Below are 23947 nucleotides of genomic sequence, written 5' to 3'. Positions count from 1 at the left end.
CTAAAAGTTATTGTGCAATTTGTCCTGAGTACGCTGATACCCCACATGTGGGGGTAAACCACTAATTGGGCGCATGGCAGAGCTCGGAAAGGAAACAGCGCCATTTGACTTTTTTGGCTGGAATTGAGACCGGACACCATGTCGCGTTTGGAAAGCCCCTGATGTACCAAAACAGTGGAATCCCCCACAAATGACCCCATTTTGGAAACTAGACCCCCTAAGGAACTTATCTAGATGTGTGGTGAGAACTTTGAACTCCCCCAGTGCTTCACAAAAGTTTATGATGCCCGGGCGTGAAAATAAAAAAATCGTATTTTTTCCACAAACATGGTCATTTAGTCTCCAATTTTTTTATTTTCCCAAGGGTACCAGGAGAAAATGGACCCAAAAAGTTGTTGTCCAATTTGTCCTGAGTACCTTGATACCCCATATGTGGGAGAAAACTACTGTACGGGCCCACGTCGGGACTCGGAAGGGAAGTAGTGACGTTTTGGAATGCAGACTTTGATGGAATGCTCTGCGGGTGTCATGTTGCCTTTGGAGAGCCCCTAATGTACCTAAACAGTGGAAACTCCCCACAAGTGACCCCATTTTGGAAACTAGACCCCCCCACGGAACTTATCTAGATGTGTGGTGAGCACTTTGAACCCCCAAGGGCTTCACAGAAGTTTATAACGTCGGTCGTGAAAATAAAAAAATCATTTTTTTCCCCCACAAAAATAATATTTTTGCCCCCAATTTTTTATTTTCCTAAGGGCAACAGGAGAAATAGGACCCCAAAAGTTGTTTTGCAATTTGTCCTGAGTAGGCTGACACCCCATATGTGGGGGTAAACCACTGTTTGGGCGCATGGCAGAGCTGGAAGGGAAGGAGCACCATTTGACTTTTTCAACGCAGAATTGGCTGGAATTGAGATCAGACGCCATGTTGCGTTTGGAGAGCACCTGATGTGCACCTGATGTGCCCAAATAGTGGAAACCCCCCAATTCTAACGCCAACCCTAACCCCAACACACCCCTAACCCTAATCTCAGCCCTAACCCTAGCCCTAACCCTAATGGGAAAATGGAAATAAATACATTTTTTTAATTTTATTATTTTTCCCTAACTAAGGGGGTGATAACGGGGGGTTTGATTTACTATTTATGGCGGTTTTTATTTTTGGCAGCTGTCACGCTAAAAGACGCTTTTTATTGTAAAAATAGTTTTTGCATCACCACATATTGAGAGCTATAATTTTTCCGTATTTTGACCCACCGAGTCATGTGAGGTCTTATTTTTTGCGGGACGAGTTGACGTTTTTATTGGTATCATGTTCGGGCACGTGACATTTTTTGATCGCTTTTTATTCTGATTTTTGGGACGCAGAATGAACAAAAACCAGCGTTTCATGAATTTCTTTTGGGGGGGTGCGTTTACCCCGTTCCGCGTGCGGTAAAATTGATAAAGCGGTTTTATTCTTCGGGTCAGTACAGTTACAGCGATACCTCATTTATGTCATTTTTTAATGTTTTGGCGCTTTTATGCAATAAAAACAATTTTATATAAAAAATAATTATTTTTGCATCGCTTTATTCTGCGAGCTATAACTTTTCATTTTTTCGCTGATGACGCTGTATGGCGGCTCGTTTTTTGCGGGACAAGATGACGTTTTCAGCGGTACCATGCATATTTATATGCGTCTTTTTGATCGCGCGTTATTGCACTTTTTGTTCGGCGGTATGATAATAAATTATTTTTTGCTTCGTTTTTTTATTTTCATTTTTTAAGGGGTTCGCTAAAGGGGTTAACTAATGGACAGTTTTATAGGGCAGGTCGTTACGGACGCGGCGATACCAAATTTGTGTACTTTTATTGTTTTGGTTTTTTTTTATTTCCAAAAAATGAATTTATTAGGGAATATATATATTTTTTTATTTATTTAGCGATTTTTGTAAAATTATTTTTACCCTTTTTTTTATTTTTTAAACTTTATTAGGTTGTCCCAGGGGGGACATCACTGTCCTGTGACAGATCGCTGATCTGTCACATCACTGTGACAGATCAGCAATCTGTCACAGGCAGTGCAGAAGGCTTCCTCATGCCTGCGCTTTGCAGGCACTGAGGAAGCCAGCTCCCTGCAGGCCCCCAAAGGTCCCTGTCGCCATCTTGGATCCGGGGGCCTGCAGGGAAAGAGCCCCCCGCAGCAGCGCTGCACATTGCGCTGCTGTGGGGGGCTCAGGGAAGCACGGAGGGAGCCCCCTCCCTGCCGATGCTTCCCTTTAACTCCCGGTACACCGCAATCGTGTTTGATCGCGGTGTCCAAGGGGTCAACGTGTCGGGGGCGGTCCGTGACCGCCCGACACATAGTCGTGATAATCAGCTGACACCCGGCCGCGATCAGCGGCGCTCACCACGTGGGCGCCGCTGATCGCGTTAGACGTACTATCTCATCCATGGGCATAGGGGCCCGGTCCCATGGATGGGATAGTACGTCTGATGTCAGAAAAGGGTTAAGGATGGGATGTTAAAATTGAACAAGCTAGATCATTGTTTGCTCCACACATCATCTGTTGGAGAAGATATGGGAGACCCTAATAAACATTCGACAGTTTTTTAACCCCCTGAGTGACCGAGCCAATTTAAACATTAATGACCAGGTCAAATTTTTTAAATCTGACCACTGTCACTTTATGTGGTAGTAACTCAGGAACTCTTCAATGGATCCCACTGATTCGGAGATAGATTTTTTTTTTTCTGGATCAGATTGTTCTTCATGATAGTGGTAAAATTTGTTCTATATGATCTGATTTTATTTGTGAAAATATTGGAAATTTGGCGAAAATGTGGAACGTTTTGTAATTTTCAAACTTTTGAAAATTTTGTCATTTTTAAACTTTTAATTCTTATTCCTCTAAACCATAGTTATATATCACAAAATCTAATATATAAAGCTCAAAGTGTGTATGTATGTGTGTGTGTGTGTGTATGTGTGTATGTCCGGGATAGGCATCCGCACCGTCGCAGCTACAGCTACAAAATTTGGCATAGTCGCACGTCTAGACCCCGAGAGCGTCCTAAGCTATGTTGTGAGGCGAAATTTTAACCCCGCGCGTTCCAATTCACCAAACAATTTTGCTCCTATCTACATACTTGGGAAAAAGTGTGTGCGCGTCAAGCCCCGCCCCTCATTATGTCACAATGGTTGCCATGGCGACACTGATGTCATCATAGGTTGCAAGCCCCGCCGCTCATTATGATGTCATAATGGTTGACTATGGGATGGAGGATATGTATGACGGGTATATGGGCATGGGACTATGGGATGGAGGATGTGTATGAAGGGTATATGGGCATGGGACTATGGGATGGAGGATGTGTGATGGGTATATGGGCACTGGACTATGGGATGGAGGATATGTATGATGGGTATATGGGCATGGGACTATGGGATGGAGGATGTGTGATGGGTATATGGGCACTGGACTATGGGATGGAGGATATGTATGATGGGTATATGGGCACTGGACTATGGGATGGAAGATATGTATGACGGGTATATGGGCATGGGACTATAGGATGGAGGATATGTATGAAGGGTATATGGGCATGGGACTATGGGATGGAGGATGTGTGATGGGTATATGGGCACTGGACTACGGGATGGAAGATATGTATGACGGGTATATGGGCATGGGACTATAGGATGGAGGATATGTATGAAGGGTATATGGGCATGGGACTATGGGACGGAGGATGTGTGATGGGTATATGGGCACTCGACTATGGGATGGAGGATATGTATGATGGTTTTATGGGCACGGGCCTATGGGATGGAGGATGTATGATGGGTATATGGGCACGGGCCTATGGAATGGTGGATATGTATGATGGGTATATGGGCACGGGCCTATGGGATGGTGGATATGTATGATGGGTATATGGGCACGGGCCTATGGGATCGTGGATATGTATGATGGGTATATGGGCACGGGACTATGGGATGGAGGATAATTATAATTTGTTATAACTAACCACAGTTAGTTACTATGCCCGGGCAGCGCCGGGCTCTTCAGCTAGTAGTTAATAAATAACAATCCCCACATGTCTACTTTACATCTGCGTCATTTTTTTTTTTTTTAAGTATAATTTTTTTTCCATTAGGACATTATAAGGGTTAAAAGTTGAACAGGAATTTCTAACTTTTCCAACAAAATGTACAAAACCATTTTTTTTGCACCCCTCAAAGTCCTCAAAACCACATTCAAGAAGTGCATTAACCATTCAGGTGCTTCACAGGAACTAAAGCAACATGAAGAGAAAAAATTAAACATTTATTTTTCACAAAATTTTTACTTTAGCGCCAAATGTTTAATTTTACAAGGGCAACATGAGAAAATGAACCCTAAAACTTGAGCAAATTCTCCTGCATAGGCCGATACCCCATATGTGCGGGGGGGGGGGGTTTGGGGGGGCTACTGTCTGGGTACATTTGATTTTTTGAACACAAAAATGGCTGGAATCAAGAGCGGACGCCGTGTCGCGTTTGGAGAGTACCTGATCTGAATAAACAGTAGAAACCCTAAAAGTTACCCCCATTTTGGAAAACAGACCCTTCTAGGAATGTATCTACTGTAGATGTGTGATGAGCACCTTGAACCCACAGGTGCTTCTCAGAAGTTTATAGACTAGAGCCATGACAATAAAAAAAGGAAATAGCTGACAACTGCTGTGGACAATCATGTATAGCTGACACCTGTGGGAATTTCAGCCATTACAAAGCGGTGCTGAGGAACAAGGACCCTCAACAGCTGCCATTAAAATGCGTATCGGACATCATTAAAGGGTTGAACCAGGAATCGATCCAATGTGTTTGACCCCCTGCTCATCAGTAGTATTTGGTTAGACTGCTGCTAAGTTAATATTAAGTTAATATTAAAGCAAACATGTCACTTTTGGTGACTTTTCAGAAAAAGCAGTCGTGTGTGTGTACATGAAGAATAACCCTATTTTTGGCCATTACATGACCTATATTTCCTGCATTTTTCACTTTGCAAGTTCTGGCTCTAATTTCCAGGATCTCTCCGATCTAGTGGGTACAGAATAGCTGCTGTGATGTCTCCTATACATATAAAATGGGAATCCTGCTCATTTTTCTCTGTTTAAAACATGTTCAGAAAAAGCAGCAGCATAAAAAAAAAAAAGATACAGCATACATACAGTCGTACTGTGCAGTGTAGCTGTTAATCCAGCTTTGTGAAAAGCGAAATCACTCACTAACACAGCAGGACAATCTGCCCGTGTCTGCTTGTTTAAGCTCCCTCTCCGAGGAGTAACCCTCACAGTTTACCGAGCTGGCAGTGTGTCTTGCTTTAACTAACACAGTTTTGAACAGGTTTTTTTTTTTTTTTTTTTTGTTTACCAGAGTGGATGGTGACTTCAGGAGGCTCGTAAGTGGAGAAAGTCTTAGTTACTCACCGGTTAACGGTATTTTTTGGAGTCCATGACAGCACCACCTGAGAGAGGGGATCCGCCCTTTAGGAACAGGAAACCTACAGATACAAAAAGGGTGGCACCTCTCCCACGCATCAGTTGGATTACAGAGCACAAGAGGACTTCCAAGGTTAATGCATGATTTATGTACAGTATTCTTTACAATTATAACTTTTATCACCAGTGAGTATATACAAGAAAAAAGACGTGCACACCCCAATTAAACTAAAGGGAGGGAATATACGGGTGCTGTCATGGACTCCGAAAAATACCGTTAACTGGTGAGTAACTAAGACTTTATTCGGTCGTCCATGACAGCACCACCTGAGAGATTTACAGAGAGTAATATCAGTTTTAGGGAGGGACTACAGCCTGCAGCACCCTTATACCAAAAGAGAGGTCTGTGGAAGCACCTAGGTCTAGCCTATAATGACTATAAAAGGTGCTCGGAGAGGACCAAGTAGCCGCCTTACATATCTGGTCGATGGAGACTTCTGATCTTTCGGCCCATGAGGTTGCCATTGCCCTGGTGGAATGCGCCCTCAGCTTTCCGGGTGGCGACCTGCCCTTTGATGTGTATGCTATTGCAATCGCCTCTCTAATCCATCTGGCTAGTGTATTTTTTGATGCTCTACAACCTTTTCTGGGGCCTTGATGAGAGATAAATAGGGCATTATCTTTCTTCCAGGGATCAGTGACTGACAGATATTCTATGAGGCCTCTCCTGACATCCAGGGTGTGTAGTTTCCTTTCCTTCTCATTAGTTGGATTAGGGAGGAAGGATGGCAGAACTATCTCCTGCGTCCTATGGAAACTAGAAACTACCTTTGGCAAGTACGCTGGATCAGGTCTGAGTATTACCCTATCCTCTTTAAACTGTAAATAAGGAGGACACCTAGATAAAGCCTGAATATCGCTTATTCTGCGAGCTGATGTCAGAGCTACCAGGAAGGCTACCTTGAGGGACAGGATTTTTAGGGAAGCCGACGAGATAGGTTCGAATGGAGTCTCTGTCATAGCAGTGAGGACTAGGTGCAAGTCCCACGGCATAAACCTATCCTTCATTATTGGCCTGGATCTACCTGCTGCCTTAATGAATCTGCTTATCCAATAATTACAAGCAATGTTGCAGCTAAACAGAGCCCCCAAGGCTGACACTTGTACTTTAAGGGTACTGGTAGAGAGTCCCATGTCTAGACCTTTTTGTAGGAACTCTAATATCTGCATTATAGGTGCTGAATCCCCAGCGATTACTTCTGAGTTTTGAAGGAATTTTTTCCAAATCCTGACGTAAATTTTTGTGGTAATGATTTTCCTACTTTTAAGAAGGGTGTTAATTAGGTCTGTGGAGAAACCCTTTTCTTCTAATAATGACCGTTCAAACTCCACGCCGTCAGATGAAGGCCAGCCACCTGAGGATGGAAGACTGGGCCCTGGGACAGGAGATCCGGGATGTCCGGCAGAACCCAAGGATCGGACACCGACATGGTCCTGAGGCATGAGAACCATGCTCTCCTGGGCCAAAACGGAGCGATAACTATCACCCTTGCTCTGTCTTTCCTGATTTTCCTCATCACTAGGGGTAGAAGAGATAGGGGAGGGAAGGCGTAGGCTAGTTTGAAGTCCCAGTTTATCAGGAAGGCATCTACCGCCAGAGGATTTTCTCTGGGATTCAGGGAGCAGAATTGTTCCAATTGAGTGTTGTCTCTGGTGGCGAATAGGTCTACCTCTGGATATCCCCACTTTTGAACAATCAGTTTGAATATGGAGGTGTTTAAAGACCATTCCCCTTGCTTTAGCCGATTGCGGCTTAAAAAGTCTACCGTGATGTTGTCTTTTCCTTTTATATGCAATGCTGTTAAAGATAGGAAGTATTGTTCTGCTAGATGGAACAACCGTTCTGCTACCAACATCAGGGGTCTGGAACGAGTCCCACCTTGGCGATTGATGTATGCCACGGTGACCTGATTGTCGGAGAACACTCGCACATGATGGCCCTGTAGATACACAAGGAGCTTTTTAGCCGCCTGTTCTACTGCCGTTAATTCTTTTAGGTTAGATGACATTCCTAACTGATGATGTTGCCATCGGTCCTGGACTAAAATTTCACCCATATGAGCTCCCCAACCGTAAGGACTAGCATCCGTGGTGACTATGTGGGTTACGTTATACTCCCAGGGCACCCCTTTTAATAAGTTATCCTTGTGTAACCACCACTCTAGGGACTCCCTTGTGTTACGGGATAAGGTTAGCTGACCCTCCAAGTAACCTCCAAGGACTTTTTGATGTAATAAGACCTCGCTCTGTAGTTTCCTTGCATGAAACTGGGCCCACTGGACTGCCGGGATACAGGCCGAGAGAGAGCCTAGATTGACATGGCTTTTCTGAGGGACATGGTGGGGTTATTGGAGGCGTTCAGGATCTGATAATGGAGGCGAACAAGCTTGTCCGGAGGCAGACGGCATTCCTGTTTTTCAGAATCCAGGGTTAGGCCCAAAAATTGTTGGACTTTCATTGGCTGCAACCGGGACTTTTTGACGTTCAGCAACCATCCTAACCGTTCTAGGGCAGACATTGCCTTTTGTAGCTGTTGTAAACAATGGTTCGCCGTTTTACCTACAATAAGAAAATCGTCCAGGTAGGCGATCACCAGAATGTTTGATTCACGTAGATGGGCCATGACCTCCGCTATCACCTTAGTAAACACTCGGGGAGCGACTGCCACTCCAAAAGGGAGGGCCGCATATTGGAAATGTCGAATTGACCCATCCAAATGAACCGCCACTCTGAGGAACCGCTGATGGCCTGCATGGATGGGTATATGGTAGTATGCGTCTTTTAAATCTAACACCACCATGAAGCAATTTTGGAACAGCAATTTTATTGCAGATTTAATAGTTTCCATCTTAAAGGGACGTATGACCAAAAATTTGTTGAGGGCTTTAAGGTTAATTATTGTCCTAAAGGAGCTGTCCGGTTTGCGGACCAGGAACAGAGGGGAGTAGAATCCCTTCCCCCATTCTTCCTCTGGAACCTCTATCAGGACTTTCTTAGCGCACAGGATATGAACCTCGGCTTCCAGGGCAGCTTGTTCTGCCGCAGATGACCTGAGTGGGGTGATTTTAAATTGATCAAGGGGAACCCTAGAAAACTCTAGTCGTAGTCCCACGGCTATTATCCCCAATATCCAGCTGCTATTGGAGATCAGAGACCAGGATGGGTAGAAGGCAGCTAGTCTCCCTCCTACCGGGGCCACTAGTCATTGGGGTGGCTTTTTCGTGTCCCGAGCTGGACCTTCCTGGCGCCCTCCCCCAAACATGAATCCTGTACCTTTCCTTTTTTTATCATCCCATCTGCCCTGATCTCTGGACGGCCTTCTCCGGAAAACCCCTTTCCTGGCGAAGGGACGTCTGTACGAGGGGTTCGGGAGACTGGGAAATTTCTTTTTGTCATCTCCAGCTTTCTCCAACAATTCGTCCAAGACGGGACCGAATAGGTACTCCCCCTCGCAGGGAATGGAACAGAGACGGGACCGGGTTTGAATATCTCCTGGCCAGCATTTTAACCAGAGCGCTCTTCGCGCTGCATTAGACAGACCTGCGGCTTTTGCCGCCATTCTTGCAGAGTCTGCAGAAGCATCGGCTAAAAACGCTGCGGCATTCTGAATGATGGGTAAATTTTTCCGAATAGATGATCTTGAAGCTCCATCTCTTAGTTCGGAATCTAGCTGATCTAGCCAGACCATCATGGACCTGGCTGTACAGGTGGCAGCTACCGCTGGTCTTAACGCGCCTGCTGACATCTCCCATGTCCCTTTAAGGAAAGAATCCGCTTTCTTATCTAACGGATCTTTCAGGGAGGCCATATCGTCAAATGGTATGGCGGATTTTTTAGATGCTTTGGCTACTGCAGCATCTAGTTTCGGGGCTTTATCCCATCTATTTACTACCGGGTCCTCGAAGGGGTATCTCCGCTTAAAGGCTGGTGGCATGGAGCCCCTTTTTTCCGGTCTCTTCCATTCTCTATCAATTAAGCTCTGAACCTTTTCGTTTAATGGAAAGGCTTTACGTTTTTTGGGGTCCAACCCCCGAACATAATGTCCTGTGCTGAGAGTTCCCGTTTTTTGTCCGCTACCCCCATGGTGGACCGTATAGCTTTCACTAATTTGTCCATCTGGTCTAAGGGGAAGCAGAACCGGCTAGAGTCTTCATCCGAGGAAGACGACGAGGAGGCCGAGGAGTCCGAGGAATTGTCGCCCTTCCCAGGGGCGACTGAGGCCTCCGAGCCTGAACCACTAGCCTCTCTTCTCCTAGAAGGTTCTCTTTGAGGTAAAGCTTTCATTTCTGCCCTGATCATGTCTCTCAGGTTTGAAGTGAAGTCAGGTGTCTCTTCTGCTACCTGCATAAACGGGGGAGAGTATAAGGGCCTGACAATCTACCCCTGGACTCCCTGTCCTTAATAACTCCTACCGTCTGCCGTATGCATGGCTGGCATAATTTTTTAGGGTGGCCATCTGGTAGGGTGGAACTACAGAGGGCACATTCCCTGTGTTTCTGTTTTCCCGTAACCTTCTTCCCCTGAAAAAAAACATAAAGGAACACTGCATCAGGGTACATTCACGGAGATCTCTTACCCATGCAGATGAGGCAGGTACCGGATCACGGAGGGAGGCAGGGGGGTCCTTTCTGGAGGAACTTTCGCGGCTCTGGTCGCTGGTTCGTTTCTGTTTCTTCTGCTGGCCACTCGCCTGTTTCTGCGGGTGTTCCTGCGTCTCGTCCTGCTGGACTAAGGGGGCTTCCGACGTCTCCATTGCTGGGGCCTTCAGAAGCACCCCAGCGGCGTCCCCATCTGCCTTATATGGCCTCCTGTCCGGGTCAGCAGGCATACTGTCCTAGCACCACCCCCCGGCATTTGCGTTCCCTCCCCCATGCTCCGGCCCCCCTCGCCTTTGCCGGGTCGCCGCGCGACCCCCGGACCGGCATGCACCCGCGGCGCGCGCCGGAGGCCGCCGGCACCCGACTTCCGGTATCGGCGCTATCGCTCCGCCCCTTCCGCCGCGTCACTTCCGCCGCTCACAGAGCCCTGCGGGAGCGCGCGCGAAGGAGCCGCGCAGGCCCGCCCGGAGTGCCAGCACCCCCCTTGCCCGCCGCCATGAGCCCGGCCAGGAGACAGCACTGACCCGGAGGACCGGGCCTGGGGAAGCGCACCGGGGCATACCTACCAGGTGCTGGCTCTGGAGACGGCATCCACCGGACCCTTGCTCCACCTGCTTCGTCCACTGCCGTGGTGACCTACCCGGCCCCACCGTGGCGCTTCCAGGGACCCCGCACTGACCGAGGTAGGAGACCCCCTCGCTACCTGGGTCGGTCAGCCGGCCTGGGTATTCCATGATGATTCTGACGGACGATCTGTAGAGTGTCCTGTCCTCTAGGAACAGGAAACCAACTGATGCGTGGGAGAGGTGCCACCCTTTTTGTATCTGTAGGTTTCCTGTTCCTAAAGGGCGGATCCCCTCTCTCAGGTGGTGCTGTCATGGACGACCGAATAAAGAAGCAGCATTCTCTGTTTAGGTGTATTACAAAGTTTCTTACATTTGTTTGCACTATTCATTTATGCAAAGTTTGTTGACCCAACTGTTCCCATAGTCCTAAGAAATTACCTTCACAAAATGGTTGTATAAGAAACAGTGATATTACTGAACTTATTAAACTATTTCAAGAAGACTCATGTTACTATTCTGGGACAGCGGATTTTTCTTAAATTATATGAAACATATTCATGAATGCCAAAATTCTGACTTTTACCAAATTCACTATATGCCAGATTCATCAAAGCTTTTACGTCAGAATTTTGAAGGAAAAAGCTTTGAAATGTTGCAAAATTTTGGCATAACTCTAAAACCGTGCCTTTTGGCGGTTTCACACCACTTTTGCCTAACTCTGACAAAGTGGGTGAAGGGTGGCAGAAGGGTGGCGTGGTGACAGCTACCCATCAAATTCATGATGAGTGGCTGCGTTCGATACATCCCAAATCTTACTCCAGCAGGGACTTAAGTAAGATTTGTGGTGAGGTGCACACCATTTGTCAGACGTTCTTGAATCATTAAGGGGTGTGCACCTCTTGCTCAATAAGAAGCCTCAAACTCCAGCGCACCAAGATCACCAGTCTTGATAAATTAGGGCCTACATGCACATAATATTCTCTTAAAACACAAGACCAGAAAAAGGTATAAAGATCCAAGACAAACAAGTTTTTATATTAAGAGGGGAAATAAATCAGTATATTCCTATTTGAAAATAAATAATAATTACCTGTAGAACTGGAGGAGGATATGGAGGATGTCTCTACTGAACTGCCAAACAATGGATCCCAGGCTAAAAGATCATTGTTGACTCTGCTGTAAAATTTAAGTGTAAAAATTGTTAAACTGTAGTCTGAAGACGTGCAGATATTCTGGTTTGTATATAGCGATCATGTGATTTGCCTTTGTGTTAAGTGACAGTAGCAATTTATGGTTGCTAAGAACATAGGAGACTGTTAGAAGGAAGCATGTAAGGTTACTGGTGAGCGGCATACAGCCGTCCAGTTGAGCGGCATATAGTGTCCTTTGGTGAGTGGCATATAGTGGCAAAAAACAAAAACAAAAAAAACAGTGAACACTTATAAAGCGGCACATAGTGTCCACTGGTGTGCTGACAGTAAGGGCCCCGTCATACATAATGATGCACCAGCAATCCCGACAACGATATGACCTCGTCAGGATCGCTGGTGTGTTGCTACATGATCGCTGGTGAGCTGCCAAACAGGCAGATCTCAGCAGCAATCAGGACAGCGACAAGTGGGTAACAAGCAACGCACATCGCTCAGTTACCCGCAGTGTATGTTAGAAACCAGCGCGCGGGTGCAGTGAGCTCGTAACCAAGGTAAACATCAGGTTTCTAAGCAGCGCGCGGCACTTAGAAACCAGATGTGTACCTTGGTTACCAGCTCCATGCACCAGCGTTCTGGTTTCTAACGTACACATCGGGTTTCTAAGTGCCGCACGGCGCTTAGAAACGCGATGTTTACCTTGGTTACCAGCTCGCTGATTGCTGGTCTCCCGTCTGCCACACGCAGTGATGCGTGATGGCCAGCGGGAGACCAACGATCAAAAAAATGTCCTGGCCATTCGAGCACGATCAGCGATACCCGGCAGGGGGGACCGGTCGCTGATAAGTATCACACACAGCGATCTCGCTGGTGAGATCGCCGTTGCGTCACAAAACTTGTGACTCAGCAGCGATCTCACTAGCGAGATCGCTGTGGGTGACGGGGGTTTAAGTTGCTCTTTTAGTGGAGCACAGAAAAAGGAGGAAACTAATTTCTAAGTGTTGTGTCACTAAATGCTGTAACACTGATCACACTGATACCTTTGTTGAAGAAATTTGCTTTGTTGTTGTTCTTTAAACACCTTTTGAAGTTTTCTGCTAATTAAATATCAGTGCACAGGGGCCGGATTGGGCACTGGGTCTTCTCCTCCGTCTGTGATTGCCAAGCCCCTCTGCCTGCCTCCGGTCTTTGAATGACAGGTCACTGCTTTTCCAGTGACTCGCGCCAGCACAGTCATTTCCATAGGCGGCACAAGCGCAGATTTGAGCTCTTGACACAACAATGTCTTTTAGAGATTATGGCGCATGCGCAGCTCACAGCAATGACAAATTCATTTTATTGTAGACTAGCCGGGAACTCAGTCTGCACATGCGCTGCTCACGGCAATGATGGTGCGATAGTTTAAGGCTATGTGCACACAGTGTGGATTCTGCTGCGGTCATTTTACCTGCGGATTCAGCAAAATCTGCGCAGAAAAATCTGCAGGAGAATCCGCACTGTGTGCACTCAGCCTAAGGCAGGTCTCTAGAAAAAGCAGTGACCTGTCATTCAAAGACTGGAGGCAGGCGGAGGGGCCAGAGAACCACAGACAGGAAGAAGACAACAGTGCATAGTCCGGCCCCTGTGCACCAAAATCTAAACAGAAGAAAACTTCACATGTTGTTTAAAAAAAGAATAACAGAAAATTTCTTCACCAAAGGCATCACTATGATCTGTATTACAACCATCTCTACTTTAAATTACAATATTTTCCTGACAGGTTGCCTTTAATCCAAATGACAGAACCATGACTGACTAATGATTTTGTGCTTCTTTAGTCAAACTTTATAATTCTTGCTTTTAGTATATAAGGTCTTTCTTTTCACTTACTCCAAAGTTCCTGGCATTCTTAATTTTGTCACCTCTTCACCTAAATAAGAAAAAGAAAATACAAATAGCTGCATACTCAAAAGGTGGGAAAAAATGTACAAGAAGTAGAACAGCTAAAGAAATCCAACTTACTTGATGTATTCCTTGTCATTTGTGCCTAGAAATTAGAAGACGAAAAAAATAAGAACACAAAATCTGCAGAAAGCGTCACGTCTTACGAAATTGACACTGAGCTTTAATATAATTAGGAAATTAGTAACTGGACTGGAAATAAATATAATAAAATAGAGAAATAATATATTGCATATGTCCCCCCCAAAAAAATTATAATAAAACAGTGCATAACAATCTGTACACTAAAATATACAGGCAATTCTGATCGTATCTTTATTAGACCTTCATTCATAGAAATCTATAAAAACACAAAAAATATATATGAAAAAAAGATAAAGCAAATTAAAGTAAAAATTACTTTGTGTGGGCATTTTTTTAGTGCATACTCACCGGACTTTGTCGCTGATGTCAATATTTTAAGGGGGGATAAAAAGCAAATTACTTGTTAGTTATTAATAGCAAATTATACATTTTGCACAATTAAATGAAGATTTTAGTAGGCAGAATACGGCTATGTACACACAGGGGTTTTTTTTGTGGCGGTTAAAAACAAGACATTTTTTAGGGTAAACTGTCTCAGGAAACACTCCTTTGAGTAGTTGTTGGGGGAATTTTTCATTTCTTTATGATGTTTTGATGAGGTTTTTATTTTTGCAATCCTGTGATTGGACAGTGCCTGATTTAGATCAGATTCCACCAGGCACTTTTTTTTTTTTTTTTATATCTGAAGAGGAAAAATAATGCTGAAAAACCTGAACATATGAATCTCAAAGTGGTTCAACAATAGAAATGAACAGGAAGAGTCTGGAGACTTTCTGAAGTGGACGTGCTCCAAACAGTCCAAAGAAACTCCATGTGCCCATATAATGAGGGATGTGTGTACGCAGCCACTTTTACATGTCGGCATACCCGCGTAGCTTTTGAAGCAGAAGACGCTTGGCAGTGTTTTTCCTGAAGCGGCTACTTTGCAGTCTTATGTTGTCATCATAGCGTTCGACTTTATATATAACAGTGGCAGTTTATAAGCAGAAGTCACCAGACGAACGGTCCGGTCCGGTCACCTCTTTTAGCCACTTCACGCCTTTCGAATCCTCAAGTGGTTAAAATAAGTTAACGACTTAATGCATAAATATGTGACTTCAGATTTTGTATTAGTCTTGCCTGATGAAGAGACCTGAGTAGTCTCGAAAGCTTGCAATGTATTACCATCTTTTCAGTTAGTCATTAAAAGGTATCAACTACTGAGGACTCTCAATCCTGAATATTCGACTTAATGCCGGAATATACACAGAGCAAGTTGTTTTGGCGTTGCTCTGCAGATTTTCATTGCTTTTAATGTTTGACTAAACAGCCGAAAAAGAGACATACTGACCTATACCAGCCCAGTAAAGGTCAAAAAGCACTCCTATGTCCACTGTTTGAAGAATTAGTGGATGAAAGGATACTTTCGACATATGCACCGAAGGCTCTCCCATCACATACAGCGCTGAGATGCAATGTGAATACAACCTGACGCTAACTACAATTTCCACTTTCTACTCTGCATCTGTACTCATGGCTGAAGACATCTCAGCACATCTACATGAGGTGCGTTGTAACAAAGTGATTTGAGGGAGTCCCAATTACTCACAGAAGGTGCCGGGGAGAGGGAGATATTCCCGATGGACATCTTCAGCTCATCAAGAGAGGCCACGTGGTGATGAGGTCCATTGTTAGGCTGTACAGGTTTGATCTCCACATGAAATTTCTTGGGTCCATCATCGCCTGAGTCGGAGTCACTTGATGAGTAAAAGTGATTTTCTTTGGTATGTGTGAAGTTGTTAAAGAAATAGTCATTTCAGGGAGATCTATTATAGAGGAAACAATTAGGATATCAGACCCAAGTAATGATGTATTGCATAGTTACATTACTGGCTTATTGGTCCTCTTTATCCACCGTACTGTTGTAGTGACCAGAAAAACCATTACTAATGTATGTTATTTGTCATATGGTAAGTGTGTTCTCTATCCTTTACAAAATTGCATTTGTGACACCGGGTTCCCGTGTTGCCTTGGGCGGAGGTAAATTTTATTATGCTGCTCTCTCCTGCCTTGTTTTGGTATTACAACTTGAAGTACTCTGCTGCCCTCTTCTGCCTTAGCTTGTATTACAACTTGTAGTACTATGCTGCCCTCTTCTGTCTTAGTTTGTTATTACCACTTGTAGTACTATGCTGCCCTTTTCTGCCTTAGTTTAGTATTGCAACTTGTTTTTCTGATTTGAAAATAAGTGGCAGTTGGAGGTGTGAGGGAGACTGAAAAGGTCGAGTTACGTGCGGTTTTGGTGGTGAGAGGAGGTAGGAAATTGAGGCTCCTTGTCTAGGACAAGCGGGTAGTACAAATAGCACCCTTTTTGGAGTGCCCCGCATTTACAGCACAAGAGAAGGAACCGCACAACTGTGCAGCAGATTTTCTAGATACACCGATCCAATTAAGGTCAGCTAATCCTCCCCCTTCACGCAGCACAGTTAGTCAAATGAAAAGTTACTGCGATCCTCCCAAGGCCGGGACCGAGAAAAGGCTTTGACGGACACAGTGTAAGGAAAATTGTATCTGCTATCCATGACTTATATGAAAAACATAAGAATTGTTACAAGTATTCAGTAAAGTTCATCTTTCAAGTTTGCACAGGACCCCTGGTGTATGCTTCTTTCGTCTGCGGCCTTATACCCTGCAGGCATCAACATAACTCTCAGACTCCTATATCCGTCAACTTCCCCCTTTATTAATTGCCACCTAACCTAGGGATTGTTAGAGCCATCGGAGTCACCGTGACTGAACCACCCTTCGAGGTACTAGGCCCTGCATCCCACAAGGCGGTGCGACACTGTCACTATACTGATATGTAGTCTATCTGCTTAGTTACCAACCAAATCCACCATATATTAGATGCTAATGTACGAATATAAATCTGCACAATAACAGCGCCAACAACAAACAATAAAACTCACATACATTGTAAATAGTTGTCTGTGAAAAGATGGTTTGGCCGGTAAGTTAGAAAGCAGCTATCTCGCCCGACTCTCCCTTACACTGCAGCGCTTGCTCTGCCAAGTGCTCACGTGCTTTCTACAAGACAGCAGTGGACAGACACCTCTGGAGGTGGTTTATCTCCCAAACTGGAAATGTCAGGTCCTTATCTCCCCCGATAGATGAGGTCGGGGCCCTGTATACCCATAAGACTGTCAGCTGAACCAATCAATATCGGCAGGATTGGATGACATTAGTCTAATATTTATGGGTGCCTTAAGACTTAAAGGAGGTTGTCCAGCCATAGAGTGACTGCAGACTTATGAATCCTCATATTGTGTGTGCTGCTCACTGTAAGGATTCCCCTGATTTGTCCATAATCTATCTTTACGGGCTGACAAACCCATTGGGACGATTCATGCGGGACAGAAGAATACATTGGAAGTTTTGCCTTTCATATATTATGGTATAACTTCCATTGACATAGTGACACTTGGACATTTCTGCCATCCGAACCAAAACAACTGGATCATCCTTTGTCACTTAGAAATACCAAATCTGGTGATTAAAGAGGACGCGATGAAGCGGCTGCATAGGCCGGGTCTCACCAGAGAGAGAGGTGATCCGTCACTGCCGCTGTGTGTTCGGTGCTCGATATGGGAATCCTGGTAAATATGTGTCCTGCTCTTAGGTGGTGTAACTAAGATTTATATCATCTGCCTCCACGCACAATCACAATGTAGCAATAGTAAGTGACTATAAGTAGGAGAAGGATATAATTCAGGTTTTCTTCAGGCTTTATGCTGTATCCTTCTTCATCAACAGCAGGGAGGTTCTGGAAAATTAAAAAAATACTTAATGCAAAATACTCACCTGTCCCTTACATACTATTAACAAAACGCAAATTTATAATAGTACAGAGCGGTGGGCACAGCAACCATTAAAAAAAGCTTATCCTGGAATAAGACCCCCAAGGTGTAAATCACATCTATGTGGACGCAGAAGGCGGCAACAAACTTTAAAATCATAGTTTGCCTCAAGTCGGACATTATTATTATTGCAGTGTGACTGTCTGCTGTTAGCCCATTTAATACAGGTCACATAGGAGAAAAGGTTGGACACAGACGACTTTTTCCCGATCATCCAATAATCCGGTGTGTATGACAGGCCCCTGACTCTCCACGGAAAGCATATTTATACAAACCACGTTAGTTTAGTTCTTTACTTTTACGGCCAACATTATCTGTTTCTCTCTCATTGGATTTGTACAGATTATGGGTGACAAGGGTGGAAAAAGTTCTGAAATTATTCTTCTTAGTATGGTTTTTTTTACATGGCAAAATCCTGGCATGTTAACAGGGGTGTGTGGAGTTTTTCTATCCACTGTACATTAAGCTGTAAGAATCTGTTATAATTCTACTAATCAACACCAGACAATATGTAAAGCAATACATCTAAAAAAAACCATCTTCTGTGTTATACTGACTCCTTCAATGTACCCGGATCACTGTATTTTCTAGCATATACTGTATGCAACAACAAGGAGTAACCGGGGTAGTGCATGGGACTGCGGCCTCACCCCTGCTCCATGCTTGGTGCGGCAGTGTAATAAGGGTAGCAGTACAGCTTTTTGTATTATTAATGACTTAGGATATTACTACAAAATAAGAACAAGTGGCCATCTTTTAAAACACCTACTGACTAAGGATTATATGTGGAGGTTGGAGCGCTTCCTATAGGGTACAGCCAGGCCGTGCGCCTGACCTTCCCATAAATGTATATATTTAGAGTACAGTTGGTCATACGGATCATCAGATATCTATATTAATGTAGAATACTTCACTTTTCAGGAGTTACATATTATTTATAGCTAGTAGTAGGGACAGGCTTACAATCACCACCATTACTGGCATTAAAAGAAACCTGTCATGTTGAAAAAGGTATCAGATCGGCAGGCCAGGAGAAGACGATTAGATTTTTATACATTTTTTTTTTTTTTAAAGTTTCAGCGGTGTTTGTATAGAGGAGTCCAGAGGGCGGTCCTACATGCATGCATGCTGTCAATCACTAGTAGGCCCGCCTACTGGACTCATATGCAAACAAACAAGGGGGATTTCAATGCACAAGTTATACGAGAACTATGAAATCCACGGCGCTCTAAAAATAAATAACAATAATAATATCCCTCTGCTCGGCGTCTCCAGTCCACACATCATACTACATGTACAACTTGACAGGTTCCCTTTAAACAGCCATCGCCAGTACTAATGGAATGAATTGGAGCCACACATTACTAACATATCATTTTGGATTAAAGTATTTTTCCTCGAAGTTGCTGCATTGCCACACGACACGCGATGATGTGAGAAGGCCAACGTCAGTGACACGGCTTTGCAAAACACCCAATACTTTGAGTTCTTGCACGGAAGACTGATATGTTTCCAGTTCAATGTGTTTCATAAATTATTAACCCCAAGTACCAAAACAAGCAAGTCAGAAAGTAAACATTGTAAGTCAAACCAAATTAGGAGCCGCTTCACCGATTTAACCTTGCAGCTATGGAGGATCCGCAGTTCATTAGTAATGTGAGGAGCGCCAGTTACAGAGGGCTCCTAGGAATTTCACTCTTCACCTAATGCACTCGGAGACGCAGTGCGCACGGTATGTAAGCGCCCTCCCAGGCACTGCAGCTACCGACCTGATGGTATGGCAGACACTTCTTACATATAAATACATGGGGGTCAATTATAATGCAACAGAATCACCAAAATAATGTATATTGGGGGCACCATTATGGGGTGGGATGAGAAAGAGCTCCAAGAGTGTGTGTCACACAGGGCCTGTGATGACTGTCTACGGCTAGGGTTACACGACCGTCTCCTCCATCCGAGAAATCGGTCCCAATATGCAGCTCACACAGAGTGGGATCCGATTTTCTTGGAGGCAAAAAAAAAAAAAAAAAGTAAAAATAATAATTTCTCCATCTTCTCTATTCTCGGTCCGTGAAAATCGGACCACACTACGCACCAGAATGGCCGAGTAGGTTCTGTTTATCGGGAGCAAATCGCACACGTTGCTATTTTTTTCCTTGGACCACTTGGTAAAAAAAAAAATCGGAAATTGGACATGTGCATAGCACCACAGAGTAACATGGGGACGAGTGCTATCCAGCAAAATGACCAATGCCCTTGTCTGATATTTAAGGTCGTGTGCACGAGTCCTAACATCTATCACCCACTGACCGTAATGATATCTGTTTAAAGGAAAAGTCAGGAAATCCGATTGAAAAGGTCATGCCACACTGCAGCATCCATCGTCCATAGACTTCCATTAGAAAAAAAAAAAAAAAAGAACAAAAAAAGGAAGATGGAGTTTACCAATAGCATGCACGTCAGGAGCATGACATATGATGCTAAAAATAAAGCACAAACAAACACAGTGTGAACAAAGGCCAAGCATCAGTTGTACCCACATTTCTGTAGGTCTCTGCTGAGTTAAGCCATGCCGAGGGATCGAAAGCAGAAATTCTTGAATCGATTACTTGTCTGAATTACACCAACCTAATGGCATGTCCTCCTCAGCCAGGTGTGGAAGAAGTGCAAGGCATCTTACAGTGTTTTCATCTGTTTTAGCCACCAGTCCAGTACGTCTCCTGCAGTTTGTGACCGGCTGCTCCTGTGTTTCATGTTGCGAGCCGGAGGGCACTCATCAGTGTAAGTCAATGAGAGCCTTGTTCTGGAATGCTGTAGATAAGCCCCTGATGGCTGTGGCCGCAGCTCATTGGCCAAAAATGAGAGGACAGATTCCCTTTAAGGCACCCCACTTTACACCTCAGGATTTCAATGTTCCCTGGCCTATTGGCGTCAATTCTGGGGGGGGGGGGGCATAAATTATTCTCTTTCAATGAATGGATGGCCAGTCATCTAAATAGCCACTATGTATTACTACATTTGTCATGTTTGGCTGGCAGTCTTAACTGATAGGTGTAACAAAAGCTGCACCAGCAGCGATCATTGGGCCGCCACTCCAGCTTTATTTTAACCCCTTAGCGACAGAGCCAGTTTGCAGCTTAATGACCAGGCCAATTTTTACAATTCTGACCACTGTCACTTTATGAGGTTATAACTCTGGAATGCTTTAACGGATCCCACTGATTCTGAGACTGTTTTATGACATATAGTACATCATGTTAGTGGTAAAATTTCTTCGATATGTCTATTTTTACAAGGGCAACAGGAGAAATCATACCCCCAGAGTTGTTGTGCGATTTGTCCTGAGTACGCTGATACCCCATATGTGGGGGTAAACCACTGTTTGGGTGCACGGCAGAGCTCAGAAGGGAAGGAGTACCGTTTGACTTTTTCAATGCAGAATTGGCTGGAATTGAGATTGGACGCTATGTCGCTTTTGGAGAGCCCCTGGGGTGCCTAAACAGTGAAAAAAACCCACAAGTGACACTATTTTGGAAACTAGACCCCCCAAGGAGCTTATCTAGATAAGTGGTGAGTACTTTGAACCCCCATGTGCTTCACAGAAGTTTAGAACGGAGAGCAGTGAAAATAAAATAATCACTTTTTTTTCCTCTATGATAATTTAGCCTGCTATGTTTTATTTTCTCAAGGGTAACAGGAGAAACTGGACCACTAAAGTTGTTTTGCAAGTTGTCCTGAGTATGATGATACCCCATATGTGGGGGGAACCACTGTTTGGGCGCATGGGAGAGCTCGGAAGGGAAGGAGTGCCATTTTGGAATGCAGACTTTGATGGAATGGTCTGCGGGCGTCATGTTGCGTTTGCAGAGCCACTGATGTGCCTAACCAGTATAAACCCCCACAAGTGACCCCATTTTGGAAACTAGACCCCTGAAGGAGCTTATCTAGATATGTGGTGAGCACTTTGATCCCCCAAGTGCTTCACAGAAGTTTATAGACGCAGAGCCGTGAAAATTAAAAATCTTTTTTTTTTCCCTGAAAAATGATTTTTTAGCCCATTATTTTTTATTTTCCTAAGGGTAACAGGACAAATTGCACAACAACTTTTGTGGTCCAATTTCTCCTGAGTACGCTGATACCCCATATGTGGGGGGAACCACTGTTTGGGTGCATGGGAGAGCTCAGAAGGGAAGGAGTGCCATTTTGGAATTCAGACATTGACGGAATGGTCAGCGGGCGTCATGTTGCGTTTGCAGAGCCCTTGATGTACCTAAACAGTATAAACCCCTCACAAGTGACCCCATCTTGGAAACTAGACCCCCGAAGGAGCCTATCTAGATATGTGGGGAGCACTTTGAACCCCCAAGTGCTTCACAGAAGTTTATAAAGGCAGAGCCGTGAAAATAAAAAATCATTTTTTTTTCCCTCAAAAATGATTTTTTAGCCTGGTCTTTTTTATTTTCCAAAGGGTAACAGGAGAAATTGGACCCCCAAAGTTGTTGTGCAATTTGTCCTGAGTACGCTGATACCCTATTTGTGGGGGGGAACCACTGTTTGGGCGCATGGGAGAGCTCGGAAGACAAGGAGCGCCATTTTGGAATGCAGACTTTGATGGAATGGTCTGCAGGCGTCATGTTGCGTTTGCAGAACCCCTGATGTGCCTAAACAGTATAAACCCCCCACAAATGACCCCATTTTGGAAACTAGACCCCCCAAGGAGCTTATCTAGATGTGTGGTGAGCAGTTTGAACCCCCAAGTGTTTCACAGAAGTTTATAACGCAGAGCCGTGAAAATAAAGTCTTTTTGTTTACCACAAAAGTGATTTTTTTTTTTTAGCCCCCAATTTTTTTTTATTTTCCCAAGGGTAACAGGAGAAATTAGACCCCCAAAGTTGGTAAATAGTGGAAACCCCTTAATTCTTGCTCCAACCCTAATCGCAACACACCCCTAACCCTAATCCCAACCCTAATCCTAATTCGCCCTAACCCTAATTCCAACCCTAATTCTAACCCTAACTCCAACCCTAACCCTAATTCCAACCCTAACCCTAATGGAAAAATGAAAAAAAAGAATATTTTCTTTATTTCATTATGTTTGCCTAACTAAGGGGGTGATAAACGGGGGGTTATTTATTTTTTTTATTATTTTGATCACTATGACAGTTTATCATAGTGATCAAAATGGATCTGCCAGCCGGCAGATTCGCGGCGGGCGCACTGCGCATGCGCCCGCCATTTTCTTCCGGATCCAAGATGGCGGCGCCCACCGGAGGACGCCAGCGGGACAGAGGACCACCGGGAGGGAATCCAAGACCACCGGGAGGTACAGGGGGGGATCGAGGACCCTATTTCTCTCTCCGACGCTCTTGGACCAAGCTCCTGCCCTTCGTGACTATTCCAGGTATTTGACACCTTATATGATTATTGTGGGGTGGGTTGCCGCTTTGCATATGGTGTTAGGCTTTGTGGGTGGCACAACAATAGATATGATACCATCTGCTTATATTGTCCTTTGGTTTGGTGTTTAATGATTGCTATTTAGCTTATATATTATCCATTAGGTGACCTGTTTACAGGTATGATTCGATACCCCATTTGTGACTGCCACATGTATTTTCTATTGTAGCAATATTGACATGGTTTATACTCCATACATTGCCTCTATTTCTATCATATATATCATGTATGCTTTGATCCATTGAGCGTCTTTAGCCAACTTGTGCCTTTTAGGGGTATCTTCCCTCCTCCCTGTATCTGTATATCCCTAATAAACATTTTCTATGTAGTATATTTGGATTTTGGTCGTGTATTTTTCATCGTTTTGTCAATCAAGATCTGTGTGTAACGTTTCTGCATACATGGATTATTAATCTCAGTCACTTTACTGCGGCTGTATTCCACTGTGGATATTCAATGACAAAATGTGAAAAGCTGCAGCAATTTCAGTACATGTGAACACACCTAAAAAAGAGAAACTGACTGGGTATCACAATGGACTTTGGATCACTCAGCCTCTGTACTGAAAGCCCCTCTGCCAGGAGGAAATGCAGTCACCAATCAGTACACAGTGAGCCGCGGCAGTAACTGCGTCCCGGCACTGGCTGACAGCCGGCTCAGCACCGATGCAATGACTGAAGCCACAGCAGCAGCACCTCCATCACTGAAAGCCAGGGGTGCCCGGCA

At 44.5% G+C, this 23947-nt stretch overlaps 1 protein-coding gene across 4 annotated transcripts in view; it reads right to left on the bottom strand.

The window, feature by feature from the left end:
• Positions 1-23947, bottom strand: part of FCHO2 (FCH and mu domain containing endocytic adaptor 2) — a 240992-nt gene that overhangs the window by 103848 nt on the left and 113197 nt on the right. For all 4 annotated transcript variants that reach the window (XM_073584057.1, XM_073584058.1, XM_073584056.1 and 1 more), the window contains exons 12-17: positions 17610-17667; positions 15454-15632; positions 14214-14225; positions 13842-13866; positions 13710-13749; positions 11783-11868 (exon numbers count right to left, since the gene is read on the bottom strand). In XM_073584057.1, the coding sequence (XP_073440158.1) occupies positions 11783-11868; positions 13710-13749; positions 13842-13866; positions 14214-14225; positions 15454-15632; positions 17610-17667 (400 nt within the window). The remainder of the gene's footprint in view (positions 1-11782; positions 11869-13709; positions 13750-13841; positions 13867-14213; positions 14226-15453; positions 15633-17609; positions 17668-23947) is intronic.

This window comes from Dendrobates tinctorius, unplaced genomic scaffold (genome assembly GCF_039654945.1).
Source record: "Dendrobates tinctorius isolate UK_male_01 unplaced genomic scaffold, ASM3965494v1 ptg000083l, whole genome shotgun sequence".
Taxonomy (NCBI): Eukaryota; Metazoa; Chordata; class Amphibia; order Anura; family Dendrobatidae; genus Dendrobates; species Dendrobates tinctorius.
Note: the sequence above shows the minus strand (reverse complement) of the source record. Positions and strands in the feature narration are given on the sequence as shown.